This window comes from Miniopterus natalensis, chromosome 19 (genome assembly GCF_054644295.1).
Source record: "Miniopterus natalensis isolate mMinNat1 chromosome 19, mMinNat1.hap1, whole genome shotgun sequence".
Lineage (NCBI taxonomy): Eukaryota > Metazoa > Chordata > Mammalia > Chiroptera > Miniopteridae > Miniopterus > Miniopterus natalensis.
Window position 1 is genome coordinate 12,138,393 of NC_142099.1, and position 21,217 is coordinate 12,159,609.

General features: G+C 42.8%; 2 protein-coding genes across 6 annotated transcripts; both read right to left on the reverse strand.

The window, feature by feature from the left end:
- Positions 1 to 764: 764 nt before the first annotated feature.
- Positions 765 to 12,869, reverse strand: MRPS21 (mitochondrial ribosomal protein S21). 3 transcript variants are annotated; one of them, XM_087827750.1, is made up of 3 exons: positions 12,824 to 12,869; positions 12,252 to 12,366; positions 765 to 3,485 (listed from the first exon to the last, which is right to left on the reverse strand). In XM_087827750.1, exons 2-3 carry the CDS (start codon positions 12,332 to 12,334, stop codon positions 3,305 to 3,307), a joined length of 264 nt encoding a protein of 87 aa, XP_087683876.1. In that variant the 5' UTR covers positions 12,335 to 12,366; positions 12,824 to 12,869; the 3' UTR covers positions 765 to 3,304. The 3 variants fall into 3 exon arrangements, with proteins under 3 accessions (XP_087683876.1, XP_016071071.1, XP_016071069.1); XM_016215585.2 differs by lacking the exon at positions 12,824 to 12,869 and adding an exon at positions 12,586 to 12,781; XM_016215583.2 differs by lacking the exon at positions 12,824 to 12,869 and having other exon boundaries at positions 12,252 to 12,578.
- Positions 12,870 to 16,904: 4,035 nt separating this feature from the next.
- On the reverse strand, positions 16,905 to 21,050 carry CIART (circadian associated repressor of transcription). 3 transcript variants are annotated; one of them, XM_087828143.1, is made up of 6 exons: positions 20,983 to 21,050; positions 19,976 to 20,399; positions 19,726 to 19,801; positions 19,407 to 19,485; positions 19,183 to 19,294; positions 16,905 to 17,558 (listed from the first exon to the last, which is right to left on the reverse strand). In XM_087828143.1, the coding sequence occupies exons 2-6, from the start codon at positions 20,339 to 20,341 to the stop codon at positions 17,037 to 17,039; spliced, it is 1,155 nt and encodes a 384-aa protein (XP_087684269.1). In that variant the 5' UTR covers positions 20,342 to 20,399; positions 20,983 to 21,050; the 3' UTR covers positions 16,905 to 17,036. The 3 variants fall into 3 exon arrangements, with proteins under 3 accessions (XP_087684269.1, XP_016070975.2, XP_016070974.2); XM_016215489.2 differs by lacking the exon at positions 20,983 to 21,050 and adding an exon at positions 20,516 to 20,780; XM_016215488.2 differs by lacking the exon at positions 20,983 to 21,050 and having other exon boundaries at positions 19,976 to 20,780.
- Positions 21,051 to 21,217: the final 167 nt, after the last annotated feature.

Consider the following 21,217-nt stretch of genomic DNA (forward strand, 5'->3'; position numbering starts at 1 on the left):
AACTTTAAAGTACAATGTTAAAGTCACCCAACAGTCCCAATTTTAAGGGAATACCTGTTTCCAGAGCACTAAACATTATAAGATCCTTAAATTACAATCAGAACAGGCCTGCCAGAGGCAATCCAGTGTACATGCAAAAGATGTCACAGGTGCATGAGATCAGGATAGAAGGTATTGCATTTATCACCCTATAAGTGGGTGCATACCAAACCACCCGTCTCCTAAACCTAACACAAAGATAAAAATATTAGGGCAATCCCTAGTCATTACATGACCATGAGCTAGCTTCTAGCTTCCCAGAGCAGGGAGTGGAAGGTCTTTCTCCCTGCTTGACAGCCAGCCAGTTAGTTACTCACTTTACACGAGGCCTCTCAATTGACTAGCTACTAAAGCCCATCATTACTCTGAGGAACAATGGACAATGGTCAGGACTGGAGATTAAGACAAGCAGGGTATAATTTCAGTGACAAATTCAATTCTAGATCCTTCCCACCCCTTAGTATTTTGGAGGGAGCTCAGAAGCAACTTTAACCTCAGAGAAATTCTATCAAGTAACAGGCCTGGTTCTGCTATCACAAATGTACCCTACCAGTTTGGCAATGGCCAGGTTTTCATTCACCAATAGCAACTGGCAGGCAGTGACACTGTGCATGGCTCAAAATCATAGAAAAATGATGTAGTAAAGACCAGTCAGACTGAAAGGTGATTTAGAAGTATCAAAGTCTAACTTGCTAACTTGTTAAAATGAGGATGGACAAAGGTGACAAAGTTGAAGACTATCTGTATTATATAAAATTTCTCCAACCACAATGTAAGTTTCCAGAGAGCAAGAACCAGATCTAAGCTACTTCTATGCACTGTCTTGTAATGTTTTCTTTACCATACGGCTGCCAAGTAGAAGAAAGAAAATCAATCTTTGAGAGGCCAGGAACAGCATATCTGTTCCAGCATATCTGCTTGCAGGCCTGCTTAATCAGTAAGTGTAGTATTTGTGAAAGGGAGAAAAGATAGTGAAGACAAAATTAAGGCCAGAAATCTGAAGCCATGCTAATACACCACAAGGGGGCAATGTTTGAACACTAGCAATCTGGAGAGGTAGGGGGACTTGGCAGTCCGCTCTGTTTACTTCCTTTTTAAACACCATGCTGAGAGCTGCAGCAGGGTTGAGATGAGGTGGGCTAGGAGCTTCTGCCCACCCTCCGAGTACTCCTACAGAGGTTGGCACCAACTCTCCTTATATCAGCAGCATGGCTGTCAGGGGAACAAGGCAAGAGGAAATACACAGCAGGAGAGGAAGCAGAGCAACTGGTCTTCCCAGGGGTTGGATGCACCCAGCTGTTAAGAATCACAGACCCAGGAGTGCCTGATGGGGAGAGGTAAGGGTCCAGCTGTTAAGAATCACAGACCCAGGAGTGCCTGTTGGGGAGAGGTAGGGGTGGTGGTGGGCCCTCTGCCTGGACTCTCTTTTGAGTACTATAGGGCAGTGTTGTCAAACTTTAGCAGGCATCAGAATCACCTGCAGGGTTTATTAAAATATATTACTAAGCTCCAACCCCAGTTTCCAATTCAGAAGGTCTAAAGTAGGGTCCCAGAATGTGCATTTCAAACAGTTTCTCAGGATCTGTCAATGCTACAGATCTGAAAACCACTTTGAGAACTGCTGCTGTAGGTATTTCTGGCTCTGTGCCCTTCTATTTCTCAACACTCCTCTATTCCCTTTTCTACCATCCATCTACTGAATCTAAAAAAAGAAAATACATGAACAAGCATAACAGACTCATAAATACAGAAAACATTTTGATAGTTGCCAGATGGAAGGGGGGTCAGAGGGCTGGGTGAAAACAGTGAAGGGATTAAGAAGTACAAAGTGGTAGTCACAAAACAGTCTTGGGGATGTAAAGTACAGCATAGGGAATATAGTCAATAATATTCTAACTATGTATTTGGTCAGATGGGTGTGAGATTTATCAGGATGATCACTTAGTAAGTCATAAATGTCTAACCACTGGGGTGTAACCTGAAATTAATACAATAATATGTCAACTGTAATTGAAAAATAAAAAAATTATTTTAAAGAAAGGAGAATATAATAGTAGTAAGGGTATGGGAAAATTGTGTGGGGGTCTAGAACCAACCACCCCAGGATATACCTCCATGGTATGCAGATTACTTTGAGCTGAAGGCAGTTTTAGCTTCAGGCTCAGGAGAAACTTCTGCTCCCCTTCCCCACCTTAATTACCTAGAAGAATTTGAATTAAAGGCCTTGCCCATAAAGAGATTATCAGTGGTAACCTTTATCATCCACCTATATGGCAGGGCAAACTTCTATTTACTGAACATCTGTTCTTATCCTCCTGCAATGGCCTTTTGAAGTCCCCCAAGGTACATTAATTACCTCATCCATAACTCAGGGTGTCTTACATGCCTCAATGCCCCTTTCCATCTCTAAACCTCTCCTGTGTGCAGGGTCTCTGAGGCTCTTATGTATGTGGGGTTCCCATGTGCACGATATTAAATTTGATTTTCTCGTCAAAAAAAAGAGTAGCAGATGCTTTTCCGATAAGATCCTGCTTTGTGTTTCATAAAAACTGGGTAGGAAATGGTACATATATTCCACTACATTTTAGAAAATTTCCTCACCTCTCCTAGACTACTCTAAAAAACTTATTATAGCCTGGCTGGCATGGCTTAGTGGTTGAGCATCAACCTATGATCCAGGAGATCGAGATCTGATTCCCAGTCAGGGCACATGCCCAGGTTTCGGGCTCAATCCCCAGTGGGGGGTGTGCAGCAGGCAGCTGATCAATGACTCTCTCATCATTGATCTTTCTCTCTCTCTCTCCCCCTCTCCCTTCCTCTCTCTGAAATCAAGAAAGATATATTTAAAAAAACCTTATAGTAAAATATACATAAAATCTACCATTTTAACCATCTGAGTGTACAGTTTAGTGGCATGAAGTACATTCACACTGTTACGTAACTATGCAACCACCATCCGTCTCCAGAACTTGTTTCATCTTCCCAAATTCAAACTCTGTACCCACTAAACAGTAATTCCCCATTTTCCCCTCCCAACCAGCCCCTCTACTCCTAGACTCCTTTTTGACACAGTTTTTCTTTCACTTAATAAAAGAGAGGGTCCACTGCTGACTAGTGGAATTGTTTCTATATATACAGGCCTTCTTATATATACGTGATTGAGTTTATTGCAAGAAATGGTAAGAGAAAATGGGGTTGCAGAAAGAAAAGAGGTGGAGACACAACTGGATAGAAGTCTTCCTGCTGGGCCTACTATCCACAGGCCTCAGCAGCCCTGCCACGGATCTGCCCGATTCTTTCGCATCAGAAAGTTGATCTTGCGAGTCATTTCCATGTTGTAGATCCTCCGGCAGGTTTCATAGCTTTCCCTCTGTCGTCTGCGGCAAGGCTTCTCATAGTACCGGCGTCGCTTGATGTCCTCAATGAGCCCATCCATGGTGAGGATTCTGTATTAAGGCAGGCAATGAAGTTAGAAGCTTGGGCTCATTATTATTCCTTTCCAATTTTATAGATGGCCAGAAGTCAATTAACCAAACAATTGATGTCCATAAAAAATTAGGGTGTGGCCCTAGCTGGTCTGGCTCAGTAGTTAGAGCGGTGGCCTGCAGACTGAAAGGTCTTGGGTTCCATTCTGGTCAAGGGCATGAACCTCCATTGCAGGCTGGTCCGGGCGCCTGCGGGAGGCAACCAATCAATATGTCTCTTTCACATCAATGTTTTTCTCTTTCTCTTCCTCTCTCCCCCTTCCACTCTCTCTAAAAAGCAATGGAAAAAATATCCTCCAGTGAGGATTTAAAAAAAAAAAAAAAAAAAGGATGGGAAATGGTGGCAATACAGCATTAACTGCCTACTTATAGAGGCCCCAAATAGGGATTTGGGGGGAATAAAACAGCAATTAATTACACAGTCCTTGCTTTTGGGGAGTTTATAGTCAGGGCTATGTTCTCAACCTTTTTTCTACCACAGCACACCTGAGGGATATGACAAAGTCCCATAAGAACACTGGCTCCCTATGTCAGTGATTCTCAGCCAAGGGGCCATTTCAGAGTCTTCACATGGGCTAAGTCATTGTAGTAGCAAAAAAATAAATATTTTAAAAATCTGGGGTTGATTCCCACTTTGTCCTTAATGGAGAATGCAGTTCTACCCTTACTGTGTTTAAAAACTGATATAGCTGAAGTCTGTAGGTCTGAGAAATTTCTGGGCCTACTTAATACAGGGAAAGAAGAGGCCCTCATCACACCTGTGATACAAATGGGAATATTAAAATAACAGCCTCTCACCCATCACTTTTCCATGTACCACATGCTCCAAAATACTACTTTGTTGACTACTTTCTGAACACTCTAATACCAACTCTACCCATGCTGCTTCCTTTGCCTAGAATGCCACCTTTAACCCCCAGTTGCCAACCTTCTGACTGAAATTTCCCTCATCTTTCTGATGCCAAACCCAGATGTCACTTCTCCACAAAGCTTTCTCATCTTCTTTAATTACAGAAAATAATTTACTTTATTATAAGACTATTTAGAAACTATTTCATTCTGCCCTTCCATTAGTTACTTATACAAACATTTCCCTTATTAGACTGAAAACCCCCAAAGGCAGAAACCACATTTTATTAATCTTTAAGTGTCCATAAAACTGAGCTCAATCTGGTTTTTTTTGCCCCTCCCCCCCCAATTCCTTGCAATGCATCTTCTCCTGTTGGAGTTATAACACGCCTAACTCAAACTCACCTCTTTGTTTTCACTGAGCCAAAAAAACATGGGGGGGGGGGGGCGTTATTCTATGATCTGTCTAATCCCTACGATCCTGAGAGCTCTGGCTCCAATCTGTAATTTGTCTCTCCCTCTTAACCTACGATCAGTTGATCCTGAGGAAATCTGGAGGCACCTGCTGCTGCCTTTCACTCCTGGTATTGTTTACATGGTCCCATTCCTGCTTTCCCTGCCCTTTCTTACATAAGAAGTAATAAACACAATTGGAGGTAAAGAGGTGAGACATGGCTATTATAATTGGAAGGAGAACACAGGGAGACATTAATAAGAATAAGAGAAACCACTAGCTACTTCTGCCCAGTGGGAAACCCTACTTACTGCTGCTATGTTATATTACAAAGCCCAAGATAACATGAACTTGAAAAGATGTGAGCTTTGGGTAAATTACAAATGTGAATAGACATGGAAACCACTGTACCTATGGGTTCCTCTCCCAGCCTCTTGCTGTTTAATATCGAGAACGATTTGTAGGTTACTAAAGGATCATATCTGTATAAATCAGTTTGTCTAGGTTTTAGTTGCAGGGATATGGGAGTCAAGGGAATGGCTGCAAAAATCGCAGAAGCAGGAGAAGCAGATAATTTGGGTTCTGTTGGAAACATTGTCATGCCCAGAAGTCATGTGGACTCAACACTAGTCTTACAATAGAGAAGCAGGTCACCAAAGACCAAAAGACTCAGTTTCTTGGACCACAAAGGGTCTCCTTTGCTGACTTTCTTCCTCAATTTACCCTTAAATATTGGTATCCCTCCAGATTCTAACTATAAACGATTTTGTTTCTGGTTATACGCAATTTCCTTAACCTCTACCAGTGAACCTCAATCATGATGCACAATGGAACCACCCCAAAGATGGTTTTTAAAAGGCACTGATGCCTAGGCCCCATTCCTCAGAGATTCTGACTTAATTGGTCTAGAGTGGTGTCATGCACTGGAAATGTTTTAAAAGACCCCCAAATAATTCTATTGTAGAGCCGCAACTGAGAACTGATCCAAGACATTGTTGACTCCTGAATCTTTATCTTTAACCCCAATCTTACCTGAGAGCTAGAATGATAATTCCAATTGCCTCAAAACATACAAAAAGCAAATCAACTGTCTCCTCCTAAAATTTATTCCTCCTCCTCTATACTCTTAATGGTATCACCAGTTACTCAAGCTAAAAAACCTCAGCACATTCCTGGACAACGTTTTTCCCTTTACTTCCTACATCCACAGTTACCATATCCTATAAATTTTATATCCTGAAATAGTTCTTAGATATCTTCCTTCTCTCCTTTCCTATGGTCACAGCTCTAAATATGGTCTTTAACATCTTGTATCTGGAGTACTGAAATAATCGTCTAACTGGTCATTTAATCAATGTGTTTACAGAATCCCAACTCTGTACCAGACACTGTGTTAAATGCTAAAGACAGAAAAAGTTAGACATGTTTCCCTGCCCAGGGTCTAGTAGAGAAGACAATTATACAAGAATCACAAGAATGTGATAGGCACAAAGATAAGGGAAACACTGCTATAAAAACACACAGGAGAGGCATTTAATCTGGACCTGAGGATGAGAAGTTGGTTATGAAGGCTTCCCAAACTTATTTGAATTGTGATAGGTAAGTAGGCTGCCCTATTTTCATTCTCCTTCCCTACACCAATTATTGTCCTAAAAGATAAATTGGACCATGTCGCTCTGATACTAAAAATCTTTCCTAAGGCCCTGGTTGGGTAGCTCAGTTGGTTAAGGGCATCATCACCCTGATACGCCAAGGTTGTGGGTTTGATCCCTGGTCAGGGCACATACAAGAATCAACCAAAGCCCTGGCCAGTGTGTTCAATGGTTAGAGCGTTAGCTTGAGCACCAAAAGGTCAGGGGTTTGATTCCCAGTCAAGGGCACGTCCCTGGGTTGCAGGTTTGATCCTGGCCCTGTGCAGGAGGCAACAAACTGATATTTCTCTCTCAATGGATAAATTTAAAATTTTTTCCCCAATATACAAAATAGTCTAAGCCAATGGTTCCCAGTCCTGTCTGCACACTATAATCACTTGGAATATTTTCTTTTATTTTTTTAAAATATGCTTTTATTGATTTTAGAGGGGGGAAGAGAGAGAGATATTGATTGGTTGCCTCCTGTATGCAGCCCGACGAGGGACAGAACCCGCAACCCTGAATGGGAATCAACCATTGACCTTTTGGTGCACAGGACAGTGCTCAATCAACTAAGCCATACCAGCCAGGGCCACCTGGGGGATTTTTTTTTAAATTCTCACCAGAAGATATTTTTTGCACTGCTTTTTCAGAGAGAGTGGAAGAGGGAGAAAAAATGGAAGGGGGAGAGAGACAGAGAGAAACATCGATGTGAAAGAGACACATCAATTGGTTGCCTCCCGAACAGGGCCAGGGATTAAGCCTGCAACAGAGGTACGTGCCCTTGGCTGGAATTGAACCTGGGACCCTTCAGTCCACAGGCTGATGCTCTAACCACTAAGCAAAACCAGCTAGGGCACCACCTGGGGATATTTTAAAAATTCCATCCCCTAGGGCTACTCTTCAGAAGAATTAAATCACAAGAGGAGAGGAACATGGTGATTCCAACATGCAGAAAAATCTCAGAACCACTAGTATAAGCTTAAAGCCCTAAAGCAATTGAGCTTTACCCTATTTCTCTAGCTTTATCTTTAATAACTTGCCTATGAAACCTACGCCCTAGTTACCCTGAACTAGATGCAGTTTTCCAAACATACTATATATCTATTTTTCACCTTTGCTCAAACATTTTCTTTACTTGGAATATCATTCCTTTCTTTTTCTATTTTATGAAGTCCTACTTATACGTCAAAGGCCCAAATCAGTAGTTACATCTGTAAACTGGTCCAGTTGAAATTAATCACTGATTCCCTCTGTTCCAAAGCATAGTGGTTCTCAATCTTTAGCATGTGGCAAAGGAAAACTTGTTAAAACACCATTGCTGTACCACCTCCAGTTTCTGATTCCATAGGTCTAGGGTGGAGCCCAAAAATGTACATTTCTTTTTTTAATTCTCACCCGAGGATATTTTTTCTGTTGCTTTTCACAGAGAGTGGAAGGGAGCGCTAAAGAGAGAAACACTGATGTGAGAGAGACACATCGACTGGTTTCCTCCCATGTGCCCTGACCTGGGCCAGGGAAGGAACCCACAACGGAGATATGTGCCCTTGACCATGACCCTTCAGTGGGCAGGCCGGCGCTCTAACCACTGAGCAAAACTGGCTAGGGCAAGACTATGCATTTCTAACAGGTGATGTTGCTGCTGATGGTCCAGGGAGAACCAAATCCATAGCATACTGTCAATGCCTCTTTTAAAATATTCATCAGCCAGCCCTGGCCAGTGAGGCACAGTGGTTAGAGCATTGCCCTGTGCTCTAACCAGGTTCAATTTCCAGTCAAGGGCACATACCTCCATCGCGGGTTTGCTCCCCGCCCCTGGTCGGGGTGTGTGAGAGGCAACTAGTCGATGTGTCCCTCTCACCTCTCACATCGATGTTTCTCTCCCCCTGCCCCCGTCCCGCCTCCCTCCCTTCTACTCTCTCTGAAAAGCAATGGAAAAAATATCCTCAAGTGAGGATTAACAACAACAGCAACAAAATTAAAAATATTGATCAGACAATATATTTAACTGTGGTTTTTGTGTTGTTTTTTCAAATATATTTTTATTGATTTCAGAGAGAGGAAGGGAGAGGAAGAGACATAGAAACATCAATGATGAGTCATTGATCAGCTGCCTCCTGCACGCCCCCTGCTGGGGATCAAGCCCGAAACCCAGGCACGTGCCCTGACAGGGAATCCAACCTCCATCTCCTGGATCATAAGTCAATATTCAACCGCTGAGCCACACCGGCCCAGCTTGGTTTTTTAATCTCCCTTACTGGGTTGTTGCTTCTTAAGGTTAGGGATAGTCTTTATTGGTAAATATATGAAAGAAATGAATCCTCTAGGTGACTGACAGATGTCCACAGATCAAGGGATTAAGTGACTTTACTGGCACAGTTCTTGGAAATAGTGGCTCAGAAAGCCTCAATGATATTACCTTTACTAAGATGGCACATTAGATTTTAGATAGCGTTTTCACATTCATGATCCTAATTACAATCCTATGAAATTGATCACGCAAGTAATGTCATCTCTTTACAGATTAGGAAACTGAAGTTTGGAGAGGCCAATCTGCCCAAGATCACAAAACAGAGCTGGAAGTAGAATTCAGGTCTTTAGGACTATGCTCCACAATAGTATTCTGCTTCTCAAGCAAAAACCACTGAGGTTCAGAAAACAAATTACTGCAGTGCCCATGAGCAAAGGAGAAAATGAGGGGGGAAAGAGCTGGCCTAGGCTCCATAATTGGAGTAAAGAGATGGAAGCCACGCCACACTGAGGGAAAGTAATTATGCAAACACCTAAGTATTTACTTCTGTCTAGCTGTTTACTGCTATTTAATGAAGGCAATTTTTGGGACTAGGCACTAGTATATTGGAGAAAAAAAACAGGAAGAAGTCCCTAAAAGAAAATATTGGATGTATACTATAAAAAGGACAAGGAAACTGACTGGATTTGAAGATAAGACTATAAAAAGAACAGGGACCCTGGATATGATTTCACTTAAGAGGAGGATCCTACTGGAATGACAAAGGCAGTTTAAAAGTAGGATGAAAGAAAACTGCAAAGGGAGGGGGGAGTTTAAGACATACTCAGGTATCCTACTGGAGTTTCAAAGGGGTTTGAAACAGAAGTGATCATTTTACCAAGTAAATGCCTGTGTGGTGAGGCAAAAAAGCAAACAAGAAGAAAGGTAATGAAGAGTATTAGAATGGAGGAGGGGAAAGAATAGAAAGATCGGTGCCCCCCAACATAATTGGGGGTTGCTAATGGTTTTCCCTAGATTATTCTAACTAATTCCTGAACACAGACCAAATAAATTCCAAGATTCCAGGTGGGGATTCCCTCCCTTATTCTGTCTTTTCTGGTCATCCTAAAAAAGCACAGATTATATTCAAATGCTCCTGAGTTCCTATCATAGAGGCATCTACTCAACTCATTTTGAATAAAAAGGACATAGGAAGAGCTTTTTAGGACTCATGAAGTAAACAGACAGGATGTTACTAATGATGTTTCTGCTTCCCAAGTTAGTTCAAGGACCAGAATACCAGAAGCTTTAGTGTAAACAGATCAGCCTTGAATTCAGGTGCCTGGCAACATAACACTGAAGGAGAAATCAGCTGCCAGTTTCAGTGAAATTCAACAGATTATGTAAAAGGAGCTGGGGGAGGTTGGAGGTGGCAGACTCACATGTCAGTGTAGCTAGCCTACGTCGGGACCAACGTGTTCGCAGGACTCAATGGGCCCAGAAACTCACCTACCAGGAATAAAAGGGGTCATCCCAGCACACATCCAGTGTGCTTGCCTTTCCTCGATTGGGGCCAGCCAATCATGCAGGGCTTCCTAGCAACCCCCACTCTCTCTCTCCTCATCCCAGGGCACCAATGAGGGCCCTTGGTTATATAACAAACATTTTACAGCCGTCTTACTAGACAGACACATAGGCTGTTTCCTTTGTAAGACTGCCTTTGCCCTCCAAACATGCTGTTTTAACCACCTCCCTCTCCTCTCATTTGCCCTCTACCTACTGTTGTAATTAGACCACAGAACATGCAACTTATTTTTAAACTACCAACTATCAGAAAGCTGAGAGAGAGGAGGAGAAGCTGGGATGTAATAGATATATACAAAAAAAGTGGCAAGAGAGCAGACACTAGGGAAAAGCAAAGAAAAAGAAGAAGAGCATGGTGTCTGACAACAGGAAGACTGGGACACTCCAGCACCAGCTCGCTCATATCTGCATGCTTAAAAGTCCTTGCCTAGAAAATTATTCTAAGAGCAAAATAATATAGATTAAAATATCACTTTATTTTCTGAGGCTAAAATACAATTATAGGATATGTATCTAATATTCCACGATAAAAAGGAACAGAAATGCAGCTTCCTAAACTCTAAACTGACAAAATAAGTACTCTCCCCTTACATAATAAAAACCGCTGCCACAATACTTGCCCCAAGGTGACTCCTTCCAACCACATGCCCTTTTTGCACTGCTTCCCTAGATAATCCCAACGACAAAGTCTGAATTTTTCAAACTCATAAGGAAGCCTAAAAGAGGTTACCACACCTCAGGGCCTGAGTTTCCGAGACGTGAATCTCTTAATTTATTTTTCTTTCTAACTACTCCTCTTCATTCTGATTATTCTTTTTAAGCAATGTAAACTGGTCTTCCCCAAACCTATTCCCACCTTGGTGTTTTAATCCCTGAACTGAAGAAAAAGTAATGCCATGTTTCTTATCTAGGATACCTGACAGAGTGCCAAGGGTACTATGCAGAGACAAAAGTCTCAATAAATTTGATGCATCTACCTGGAGCACCAATTTTAACTTGAGTGGGGGTGATGGTGCTAGCCCTGAAACAGATGTAACAGCCATAAATAAAAATTAAAAAAAAAACACCCTAGCCAGTTTGGCTTAGTGGTTAGCCCGTCAGCCCACGGACTTAAGGGTCCCAGGTTCGATTCAGGTCAAAGGCACCTACCTCAGTTGCAGGCTCAATACCCAGCCCTGGTCGTGGCATATGCAGGAGGCAACTAATTGATGTTTCTCTCTCTCTCCCCCTCTCCAAAAGTCAATTTAAAAATATATATTAAGCCTGGCTGGGCGTGGCTCAGCAGTTGAGCATCGACCTAGGATCCAGGAGATCGAGGTTCAATTCCCCGGTTGCAGGCTTGATCCCCAGTCAGGGGCCTGAAGGAGGCAGCCGATCAATGACGACTCTCTCATCATTGATGTTTCAACACTCTCTCTCCCTCTCCCTTCCTCTCTCTGAAATCAATAAAGATGTAAAAAAAACCCCAATATATATATGTATATATATATACACATATATACATATATGTAAACATTTTTTATTAAAAAAAAAATAGAGACTTCAAAGACATTCCATGTTTGTTTGTGATGGCAGAACCCCTATACAGGCATATCTGAGATATTGCAGGTTCAGTTACAGACCTCCGCAATAAAGTGGGTATCACAATAAAACCAGTTGTAGTCTTTATGCTGGTGGAGGATCTTGCCTTCAGTTTGTTAAAAAAAACAAACACAAAAAATCCTAACACCTGTAAAATGCAATAAAGTGAAGCACAGTACAAGGTATGCCTGTGGTTCTTTCATTCTCTGCTGTTAAGGATACTTTAGTAGAAAGGTTTGACAAACACTAAAGTAAGGAACTGGCAGAAGATAAAAGGAACATTTACATTCATTAAGTAAACATTTACTGTGCGCTTTCTATGTGCCAGGCACTTTGGTAAATGCAAAGGCTATACAAATGAAAAAGTCTAGGCATGATTCTGGTCCCTTAACAGTTACCTGTTTAGGGTCCTGTAGGCACCTTCCACGTTCCCTTCCTGCACCATCACAGTCCTGGCAATGAACTTCAGATGTTTTGCCATGACCTTGGAATTAAGTCTTCACTCTGCAGGACCTAAAGGATGTTGCAGAAAGGGGGAAGAAAATATAGAGACCAGGTAAGAAAGAGAAACACAACAGAAAGCACACTCTACGGCATGGCTTATTCCGTGTCTGGATATGCAACATGCTCGAGAAAAAGCAAGACAGGGCACGTGCAAGTTCTCATGGCCTACAAATCACAAGCGAAGCGTTATCAACACTCCCTTGTTCTTTTTGCCACCACAAGCCCTACCATAAGGAAGCAAAGAAATGATAGCAGGGCGCCACCACGGAGATTTACGTGGCCGGGCACCAGAGGGCCGGGAGGCGTCGCAGGCCCCACCCTCGTGACCGCTCAAGGCTTCAGGACCGTTGGGGTGAGAGTTGGGTCCCGAGTCTTTCTCGGTGTTCAGGAAAGGGGACAACTGCGCACAAACGTGCCCCCCGCTGTACCCGCCTTCCTTTGCCCATCCCCTGCGCCGGCTCCTCACCCCGCGCCCGCGGGACTCTGCAGAGGCGAAGCCCGCTCGCAGCCGGAAGCGGAAATACGTAACCCTCGCGCGGCCCAAATAAACCTCGGCGGAACGGAGAAAAGCTACGCGGAAACCGTGGCAACGTTTTCTCTGGCCCGGGTTGAAGATCTCTCCAGCGGTCCCCACCAGTCACCCCCGCCCCGCTTCCAGGGCCCGGACTCTACACCTGACGCGCGACAGTGCTCGTTGCCTGAAATTCCCCGCAAACAAGTTCCTTCCCAATGGGTCGTCCCAAAGCTCCCGAGATCAGCGATTCCTTACCCCTTAAAACTATTAAATCTTTAATAGATACTTAAGATTTTTTTGGGGGGGGGGTGGGGGGAGGTGGTGTTGAAGTAAAATGAGAGAAATAGGCGAAGCTCCCTGAGCGTGCTTCCTGTTTTCTCGTCACAAAGTGCGCGGATTCTTTGGGGTCTGCTCTCCGGCTGAAAAACAGCGTCACACCCCTCATCTGAGTAAAAACTAAGGAAAAAAACCGAACATACCATGAGTTTCCTGTAACATCATCTTGCCAGCCGCATCATTAAATAAAGAATTGGGAAACACCTGCAGAGTTTAGGATGGAAGACTCTCATGTCATTTTGCCCCCTAGTGAGACCTAGAGAAATAACTATTTCTTTCTCACTACGGAAACAGCTTTCCTTTCATTCGTATGTCACTCTATACCCATTTATGGTTATTCACATAAGTTCAGATCTAGCGGCTACCGGAAAGTAGTAGGGAAAAGCTAAAAACAAGAAAGCAGATCCCAACCAGGTACTTGTGCCATAAGGTTTTTTGAGTACCTGCCCTAAAACATACACACAGATGCATCCTCATCAATTACGCTAATTACTTCAGAGCAAGCCAGGCTCAAAATACCAAAACAGAGCTAGACTGGGACATCATGCTTATCAACAGTTTTATTGAATGACTACTCTGTGCCAGGTACTGTTGATACCATCCAGTACTTCTTGGACCACCAGAAAACAGTATGTAGACAGAAAAGATAAATAAAACAAGGCAGCATATGATAAATGCAAAATAAGTTATATAGACTACAGCATAATATAGTGAAAAAGCGCTGGATTAGAAGTCAGGAGATCTGGATTCTATCCAAATTCTGAAATTAGGCACATGACTTTGAACAAAACATGTAAACCAGTAGTCTGCAAGCTACTGCCTACAGGTCAAATCCAACTCCATCTCTGTTTTTGTAAATAAACCTTTATTGGAACACAGCTGTGCTCATTTGTTTATATATCAGGTACGGCTGCTTTGGGCTACAATGGCAGAGTTGGATAGTTGGATAGAGAGGTATGGCCTACAATGCCTAAAATATTTACTACCAGGCTCTTGGTGATTCCTGACTTAAACTCCCCAGGCTATTTCCTCATTTATAAAATGGGACTGATATCTGCCCTCAATCATACAAAATCTGTCATGAGAATCAAATGGAATAAAATATAAAAATACCTTGAAAGAAAGGAAGGAAAAAAAGCAATATTTTTGAGGGCCTACTATATACCAAACCCTGTACTAGTTGTTTAATGTACATGATCTCATTTTATGGGCCAAAGACTGAGCCTATATATCATATTTAATGGAGAGAATAATTGGGAGAAGGACTTGAGTTAGTTATTGAAAGAAGGGTAGGGTTTAGTTAACAGAACCATGAAAAACTGGGCAAAGTGATCAGCATGAATGTTGAGTTGAGAGGCAAAAGACTTACAGTGCTTAGGGACAAATAAGAGGGATTACACAGGGGAGCAAAGGGAGAAATAGAGATCTTGATTAAAGGTTTTGTACTTTCATCTTAAAGCACTGTTCTAGGAAAATTCATCTGGTTCTCAGAAGGGATTCGAAGAAAGACGATTGCTATAGTCATAGACCAGAGAGGTGGCAATGGAATGGATGGGAAGAAATGGATTTTAAGAGATATTCCAAATATAGAATAAAAAAGATTTGGTGACCAAATGACATCAAGTTTTAAGCCTAGTTATCTGGAAAAATGGTACAATAGATAGCACTAACAGAAAAAAAGAGACTAAAAAGGCAGAACAGAACACCTTTAAAGGAAAGATATTATTTTGATTGGAAAGCACTGGGAAAAGACTATAAACCAATCACACCTAAGTTTCATTGTCTATAAAATGAAGAGGTTGGGTCAGATACAAATGGTACCTCTTGGCTCTAAAATGCTGAAACTTCTAATAGATTTTAGGTGTTAGTAATATGTAAATAGAATTCCCCAGAGGGAATTTCAACATTCAGTATGTCATCTCAGGGGAAAAATTGTGACTGGAGATGAAGTTTTTGAAGTCTTCTAAAATTGAGGCAAGAATTAAAGCCATGAAAGAAGATGCAACCTTTAAGTGAAAGGATGTTGTCAGAGAATAAAGTGCCAATGTGTGAGCCTAGGGGAACACCCACACTCTGGAATGGACAGAAGTGGGGCCACTAAGAGTTATAGAAGTTGTTGCCAGATAGGTAAGAGGAGAATTAGGCTAGTGTGCTGTCATGGGATCCAAGGTAGAAGTTTCAAAAGGCAGCGTCAAGTGTCAAATAATACAGAGAGCATGAAGTACATAGCCTTTGTAAGGTACCCCTGGATCTAGCTATTGATTGGGTGGAAGCTACACTGTAATACTCTGATTCTATGAGCTCTATGGGGACTTGGGAAGGTACAATAGAGTGATAGTGGAAGCTAGGCTGCAAGAGGTTAAGGACTGAGTGGTAGGAAGGAGTCAGAATATGATTAGTCTACTCTGTCAAGAATTATGGAGAAAAAAATGAGAGAGGAGAATCAGGCTCAAGAGAAGTTTTCAAGAAGGGGGCACCTGGTCAAACTTGTAGGAGAGCCCAGTGGCTATGGCTCAATGGATTGAGCGTCACCCCATGCACCAAGGGGTCACTGATTCAATCCCCAATGGGGAGCCTGAGGGAGGCAGCTCATCGATGTTTCTCTCTCTCTCCCCCTTTCTCTCTAAAATCAGTTTTTAAAAAAACATTTTAAAAAAACTTGTAGGAGAAATAAAGAATAAATAATTCAATAACAAATTGAAGTTAGAAGAGAAAGAGGAAAGACATGATACAGCAAAAGTTCCAGAAGTGAAAGGTAACCAAAAGCACAAATGAGAGGTTTGCTTTAGAAAGGTGTTGTTCTCTGAAATAGGAGACAATTATTCACTGAGAACAGAGGACTTGGGACATAGGGGAAAGATAAATAACTAGCTGTGAGGAACATACTCAGTAGCTAATAAACAATAACTAAAATGACTGTGTAGTCTGATATACTGCCAAGACTTAGAATGGGAGAGGATATGATTTTGGTGGAAAGTGAGACAAATCAGGAAGAGTACCATACAGAGACTTCATTTTTGCTACCTGATAACACTGGGGAGGTAGCCTTCCTTATTTCAATATACAGTGGTGGGCAAGAGTAGGCTGACACTTGTTCATAGTAAATAATACAATAATAAATAATACAAGAATAAACTTTTGCATACTTGCCACTGTAGACCTACTTTTGCCAACCCCAGTACATTTAGCAGTTGCAGCTTTTTGATTAATGATTGGGCCCAGTGTCTGGGGGACTCCCCATTATAGCAGTTCTAGGGCACCCCTTCTCTTCAAAACTGGCAAACACAGTGCCTGTTCTGGCTCTTGTGTCCCGCCTCTGGCAGCAGATTACATATGCATTTATCCACAAGCATCAACAGCTCCCATCAAGGCAAAGAGCTATTGCAAAGCAGAAGAACCTGCTAGTCTGGGCCAGCTGGACGATTACAAGAGGGAAAGACACAAAGGGAAAGGTACTAGCCTGAATGAAAAAAACAAAGCCAACTCCGAGCCCTATAACTGTCTCAAGGGTGTTCCCTAGGAAGACAGCAGCAGAGTTCCTCTTCTCCCATGGGACTTACATTGTCCCATCAAGACTCCTAACTTGGTGGAACTCAACTTCACAAACCTTCCCACCCCTTCTTCTTTCCTGCAGCTTAGAGGATAAATATTGGCATTTAAAACAGAAGGTTTCAATTTCCTCCCAATCAGCAAACTGTTTAGGTATAAAATTTCTTTAATCAGAAAGGATTTCTCTTCCCTCAACACAAAAAGTAAAATAGATACACACACACACATATGTATAGACATAAAATTACATAAATTAGAAACTACAGTCTCAAGTCTTGGCTTAGGGACTGAGAGGATGGACATCAGGAGCAACTGGATGGCTTCTCATCTGCTCTAGGTGTCCCATGGTCATCTCTCTGGCCATGGTGGGTAGATCACGAGGGGATAGGGTACAGTTCCAGTCTGATGGCAGAGTTACTGGCAAACTGTGGCATCGAGGTCCCTCTCCAGATAGTTTCTTAGGATAACCAGGGATGACAGGAGATGCTGTAGTAGGTGGAACTGGAGTGGTTGGGGCAGAGTGGGTGAAGGGTTGCTCTCCATGTTGGAGGAAAAGGATGACACCAATGCTGGTTCCAGTGCCTAAAGGACCAGGGCTAAAGGAGATGGAACCTGGGGAACTGAGAGGGGGGTTGCAAATTGGAGTGGTGTGGATCCATGTGAGGTTCATAGATGGCCATTCAGTGAGATGCCAAGTCTGCTTTGGTTTCAATACTAGATGTCCTAGCCGTGTCTGGTCCATCTTTTCAATGGGAGGCGCAGGAGAGGAAGCAGCTGGATAATTGTGTTGGCTTGGAAAATGCTAGGGAGGGGGAGAAAAGAGAAAAGAAATTATGAGAAAACTTTCAGATTAACTCTATCTGGTTGCTTAAACCTTTGCTTTCCTTGGGAACTCTGTTTGCAAAGCAAACAATACCTTGCTTTATGTAACAGATAATTTCCTGCCAGGTCATAATTAAGTAAAAGTTTTAGTAACCAAATTATACTTTCATTTATTCAACAAATATTTAAGGGCCCACTATGTACCACACACTGTATTAGGCACTGGATATTCAGACATATACAAAATAAAATAGCCCATGAGTTCTTACTACTTATATTTTTAAATTTCTTTTAATTGGAATCATCATTTACCAATTTCTGTATTTTAAATTCTAATTTCCTATGTTGAGTGCCTTAAGAAGTCTAAATTAATATGCAGGCACAATCCTTTTGCCTATTTTTAATATTTTTATTTTTCAATTACCGTTTACATTCAATATCATTTTGCATTAGTTTCAGGTATACAGCATAGTGGTTAAACAATCATGTACTTTACCAAGTACATGATTTCCAGTACCCACCATATTTCCAGTACCCACCTGGCACCATACATAGTTACTACAATACTATTGACTATATTCCCTATTCTATACTTTATATGCCTGTGACTATTTCATAACTACCAACGTGTACCTCTTAATCCCTTCACCTTTTTCATCCAGTTCTCCAAACCCCTCCCCTCTGGCAACCATCAGTCTGTTCCCTGTATCTATGAGCCTGTTTCTGTTTTGTTTGTTCATTTATTTTATTCTTTAGATTCCATATATAAGTGAAATCCTATGGTATTTATCTTTCACTGACTGACTGACTTCACTTAGCATAATATCCTCTAGGTCCATCCATACTGTTGCAAATGTTAAGATTTCATTATTTTCCTCCTTATTTTTAGTCATTATATAATTTTTTAAAAATTGATTTTAGGGGGGGGAGGAAACATTTGTTCCACTTATTTATGCATTCATTGGTTGATTCTTGTATGTGCCCTGATTGGGTATTGAACCTGCAACCTTGGCGTATCAGGACGACGCTCTAACCAACTGAGCTACCTGGCTTCTTATTAAATTGATTATTCTCACAGTGATAACTGTGGTTGATTGAAAACAAGGACTGTCTATTACCTAGAGGAAACTTTCTCCTCCCTATCATTTGAGTGCCCCTAAATACCCTATTATTTGAAGGTCCAGAAAATAGGTCACTTCCACACTAGGTCTAAGGCTCTATCCAATAATCCCCCATGAGTGCCCAGGGCTGGCCCTCCTCTCTCCCAGTGAGTTACTTCTTACGACCAGTCCATTAAACCCATGCTTCCAGAGGCTCTAGTACGATGATACTTGGGCAGGAGTAAAAAGCCTTCTGTATCTATGCAGAAAGCAGATAAGCTGCCACATGAGGGGTAGGACTAAATTTCATGGAATTCTTTGCAGTGATATAACAACAACAAAATCTAGGAATCAAGACAGTAGAGGAAGTTTCATCTTTCCCTTCCCTGAAAAATAACTGGAAAAAAGACCCAGAAGGAAATGGAAGAGGGAGCTCATTTCTAAATGCACATTTCATTTCCTTAGTTATTTTCCCAGCTCTTCCTCAGGTTTATAAGTTCTTACCTTGGTCATCTGGTGGCTGCTACTACCCAGTGATGACTTCTGGGCAGCTATGTGAGGAAACCAAGTCTTTAACATTCCTTCTACCTGTAGTAGGGTTCCCAGATAACGCTCCCTGTGAAAAAGACATTAAAAAACACACCATTAAGTGTGAAAAAGTAACATGACAGGACTGAAAATATCTCCTTTTTTAATGAAGTACTGAGGAAAGAACTGGGAGAACTTACCCCATCTGTGGCTTCTGCAAAACACCTACGATACGCTGGATCCTGTCCATTGCCACGCTCTGCTGGAAACTGCTCAATCCTGGGTTCAGGGAGTAAGAAGAGATCAAGGATTGAAATTCGAGAATTTAGTCAGGCAAAGGAAGGACAGGAGAGGGTTAAAATGAATTCACCCAAAGAAATTAAGTCACAGAAGAAAAAAAGGAATAATCCAGGACCCAAACACACACTTAAGAGAAATACACATTTAAAACATATTTTTAAAAAGGGTGGGGGGTAGAGGGTGGGGGAGATGAACCTAGCTCAGATGAATGCAACCAACCTCTTTCAAAGCGACCCATCTTCAGCCCATTCAGTAAGTCTGTGAGAGGGCGTATGAATCCCTGGAGCTCTTTACACTGTAGGAAAACAGAACAAAGGCTATGAGAACAACAAGCACTGCTTATACCAGTACTGATTCTTCTTCCACCTCCAAATCTGGGGGCCAATACTATCCTCATAGGATCCTTACCAACCGGCAAGAATGCTAAGACATCCCAGTAGTGTGCCTTTCCCCCCCAGCTTTCTCTTACCTTCTGAGCAAAGAGCAGGTCTCCTTCTGTGGTACAACCACGGATGTTTAGACTGGTCTTCAATTCATGATCTCTTGATCTTTTGACCCCATATCCTGCCACAGGAGAAGCCAAGCTCCGTTGTTCCGAGTGAGATGCTGTATGTTGATTACTGGAAACCCTGGGTCGTTGCCTGCGGCGGATAGGACCGGGGCTGGGCCGAGAACCTCCCCTCTGCCCAACAGTGTCTGGCCTGGGGCCATGGGCCCCCTTGTCCTCCCCCTCACTATCGGAGGGGAAGCCAAAGTCACTGTTTACTGGGGAGGTGGAAAAAGAGGAAGGGAGAGAGGAGGAAGAATAGGAAGAAACGCTAGATGGAGAATCCATAGGTTCAGAAGCAGGGGCTGGAGAGCAGCTCCTGGAGTACCAAAGATCGGACCTGCAACTGAAGAGGAAAGCGAATAAGTTTGAAACCGGAATCTGGGAATTAGGAAATGGATTGGGAAACTAGGGTGTACTGTACGGGATAATCATATCTCTTCTCTCCCTCCCCAATATTACCTGTCTCAGAGACAACAGAAAATGCCATCTCTCCTACCTCCATTAAGAACCCGAACTGCCTCTCTGGCCTCCGCAGAGCAGCTCTTAGCCTGGCAGACTTCTGTTCTTTCTTCCCTCACTTCAGAGTAAATACCTGACTTAACACCTTCTCCAGTCCGGCCCATTGTTCGCCTGATCTGTTCCGAGCCTGATTCCGCAGTGAGCCTCTCAACCTGAGGTCGCGCCACCGTGAGCGTTAAATCTCCGGCACCGGAACCCACCTAGTAACTCTGCAGGAACCGCCTCCCACAGAGACACCCCCCACACCTGCCTCTTCCTAGTCTTTCCGATCAGGTTCCCTGCTCCGGACCCCCTTTGGTCGCTCTGCCACGTGATACTAGCCCTCTCAATACCAAGAGGTCCCTAAACCCACTCTCCGGGGCTGATCCTCCCGCGCAGACAGCTACCGGCCCCCCGGGTCTCCTCACCTGTGCGGATCGGCTCAGCCTAGGCTGTCTCCGGCTCCTCAGACTCTGCGGGTCTCAGCTACCCTCCTCCGCCTAGCTCCCAGTGGGTCCCGCCCCTTGCCCCTCCCAGACACGTGCAGCTCCGCACGTGCCTTCCCCCTTGCGTACACAGACCTCGCATGCTGATTGGTCTTCTAGCCGGTGGCACGTGACTGTAGTTACTGAACTTTATATCCCATTTGCTACAGCATATAGG

Excerpts from the sequence above, each read along its gene's own strand:
- MRPS21 (XM_087827750.1), bottom strand. The coding sequence starts at position 12,334 with ATGGCAAAACATCTGAAGTTCATTGCCAGGACTGTGATGGTGCAGGAA. Across the intron at positions 3,486-12,251 it reads GCCTACAGGACCCTAAACAG|AATCCTCACCATGGATGGGC; the intron begins GTAACTGTTAAG and ends GCCTTAATACAG.
- CIART (XM_087828143.1), bottom strand. The coding sequence starts at position 20,341 with ATGGATTCTCCATCTAGCGTTTCTTCCTATTCTTCCTCCTCTCTCCCT. Across the intron at positions 19,295-19,406 it reads TTGCAGAAGCCACAGATGGG|GGAGCGTTATCTGGGAACCC; the intron begins GTAAGTTCTCCC and ends TCTTTTTCACAG. Across the intron at positions 17,559-19,182 it reads GCAGCCACCAGATGACCAAG|CATTTTCCAAGCCAACACAA; the intron begins GTAAGAACTTAT and ends CCCCCTCCCTAG.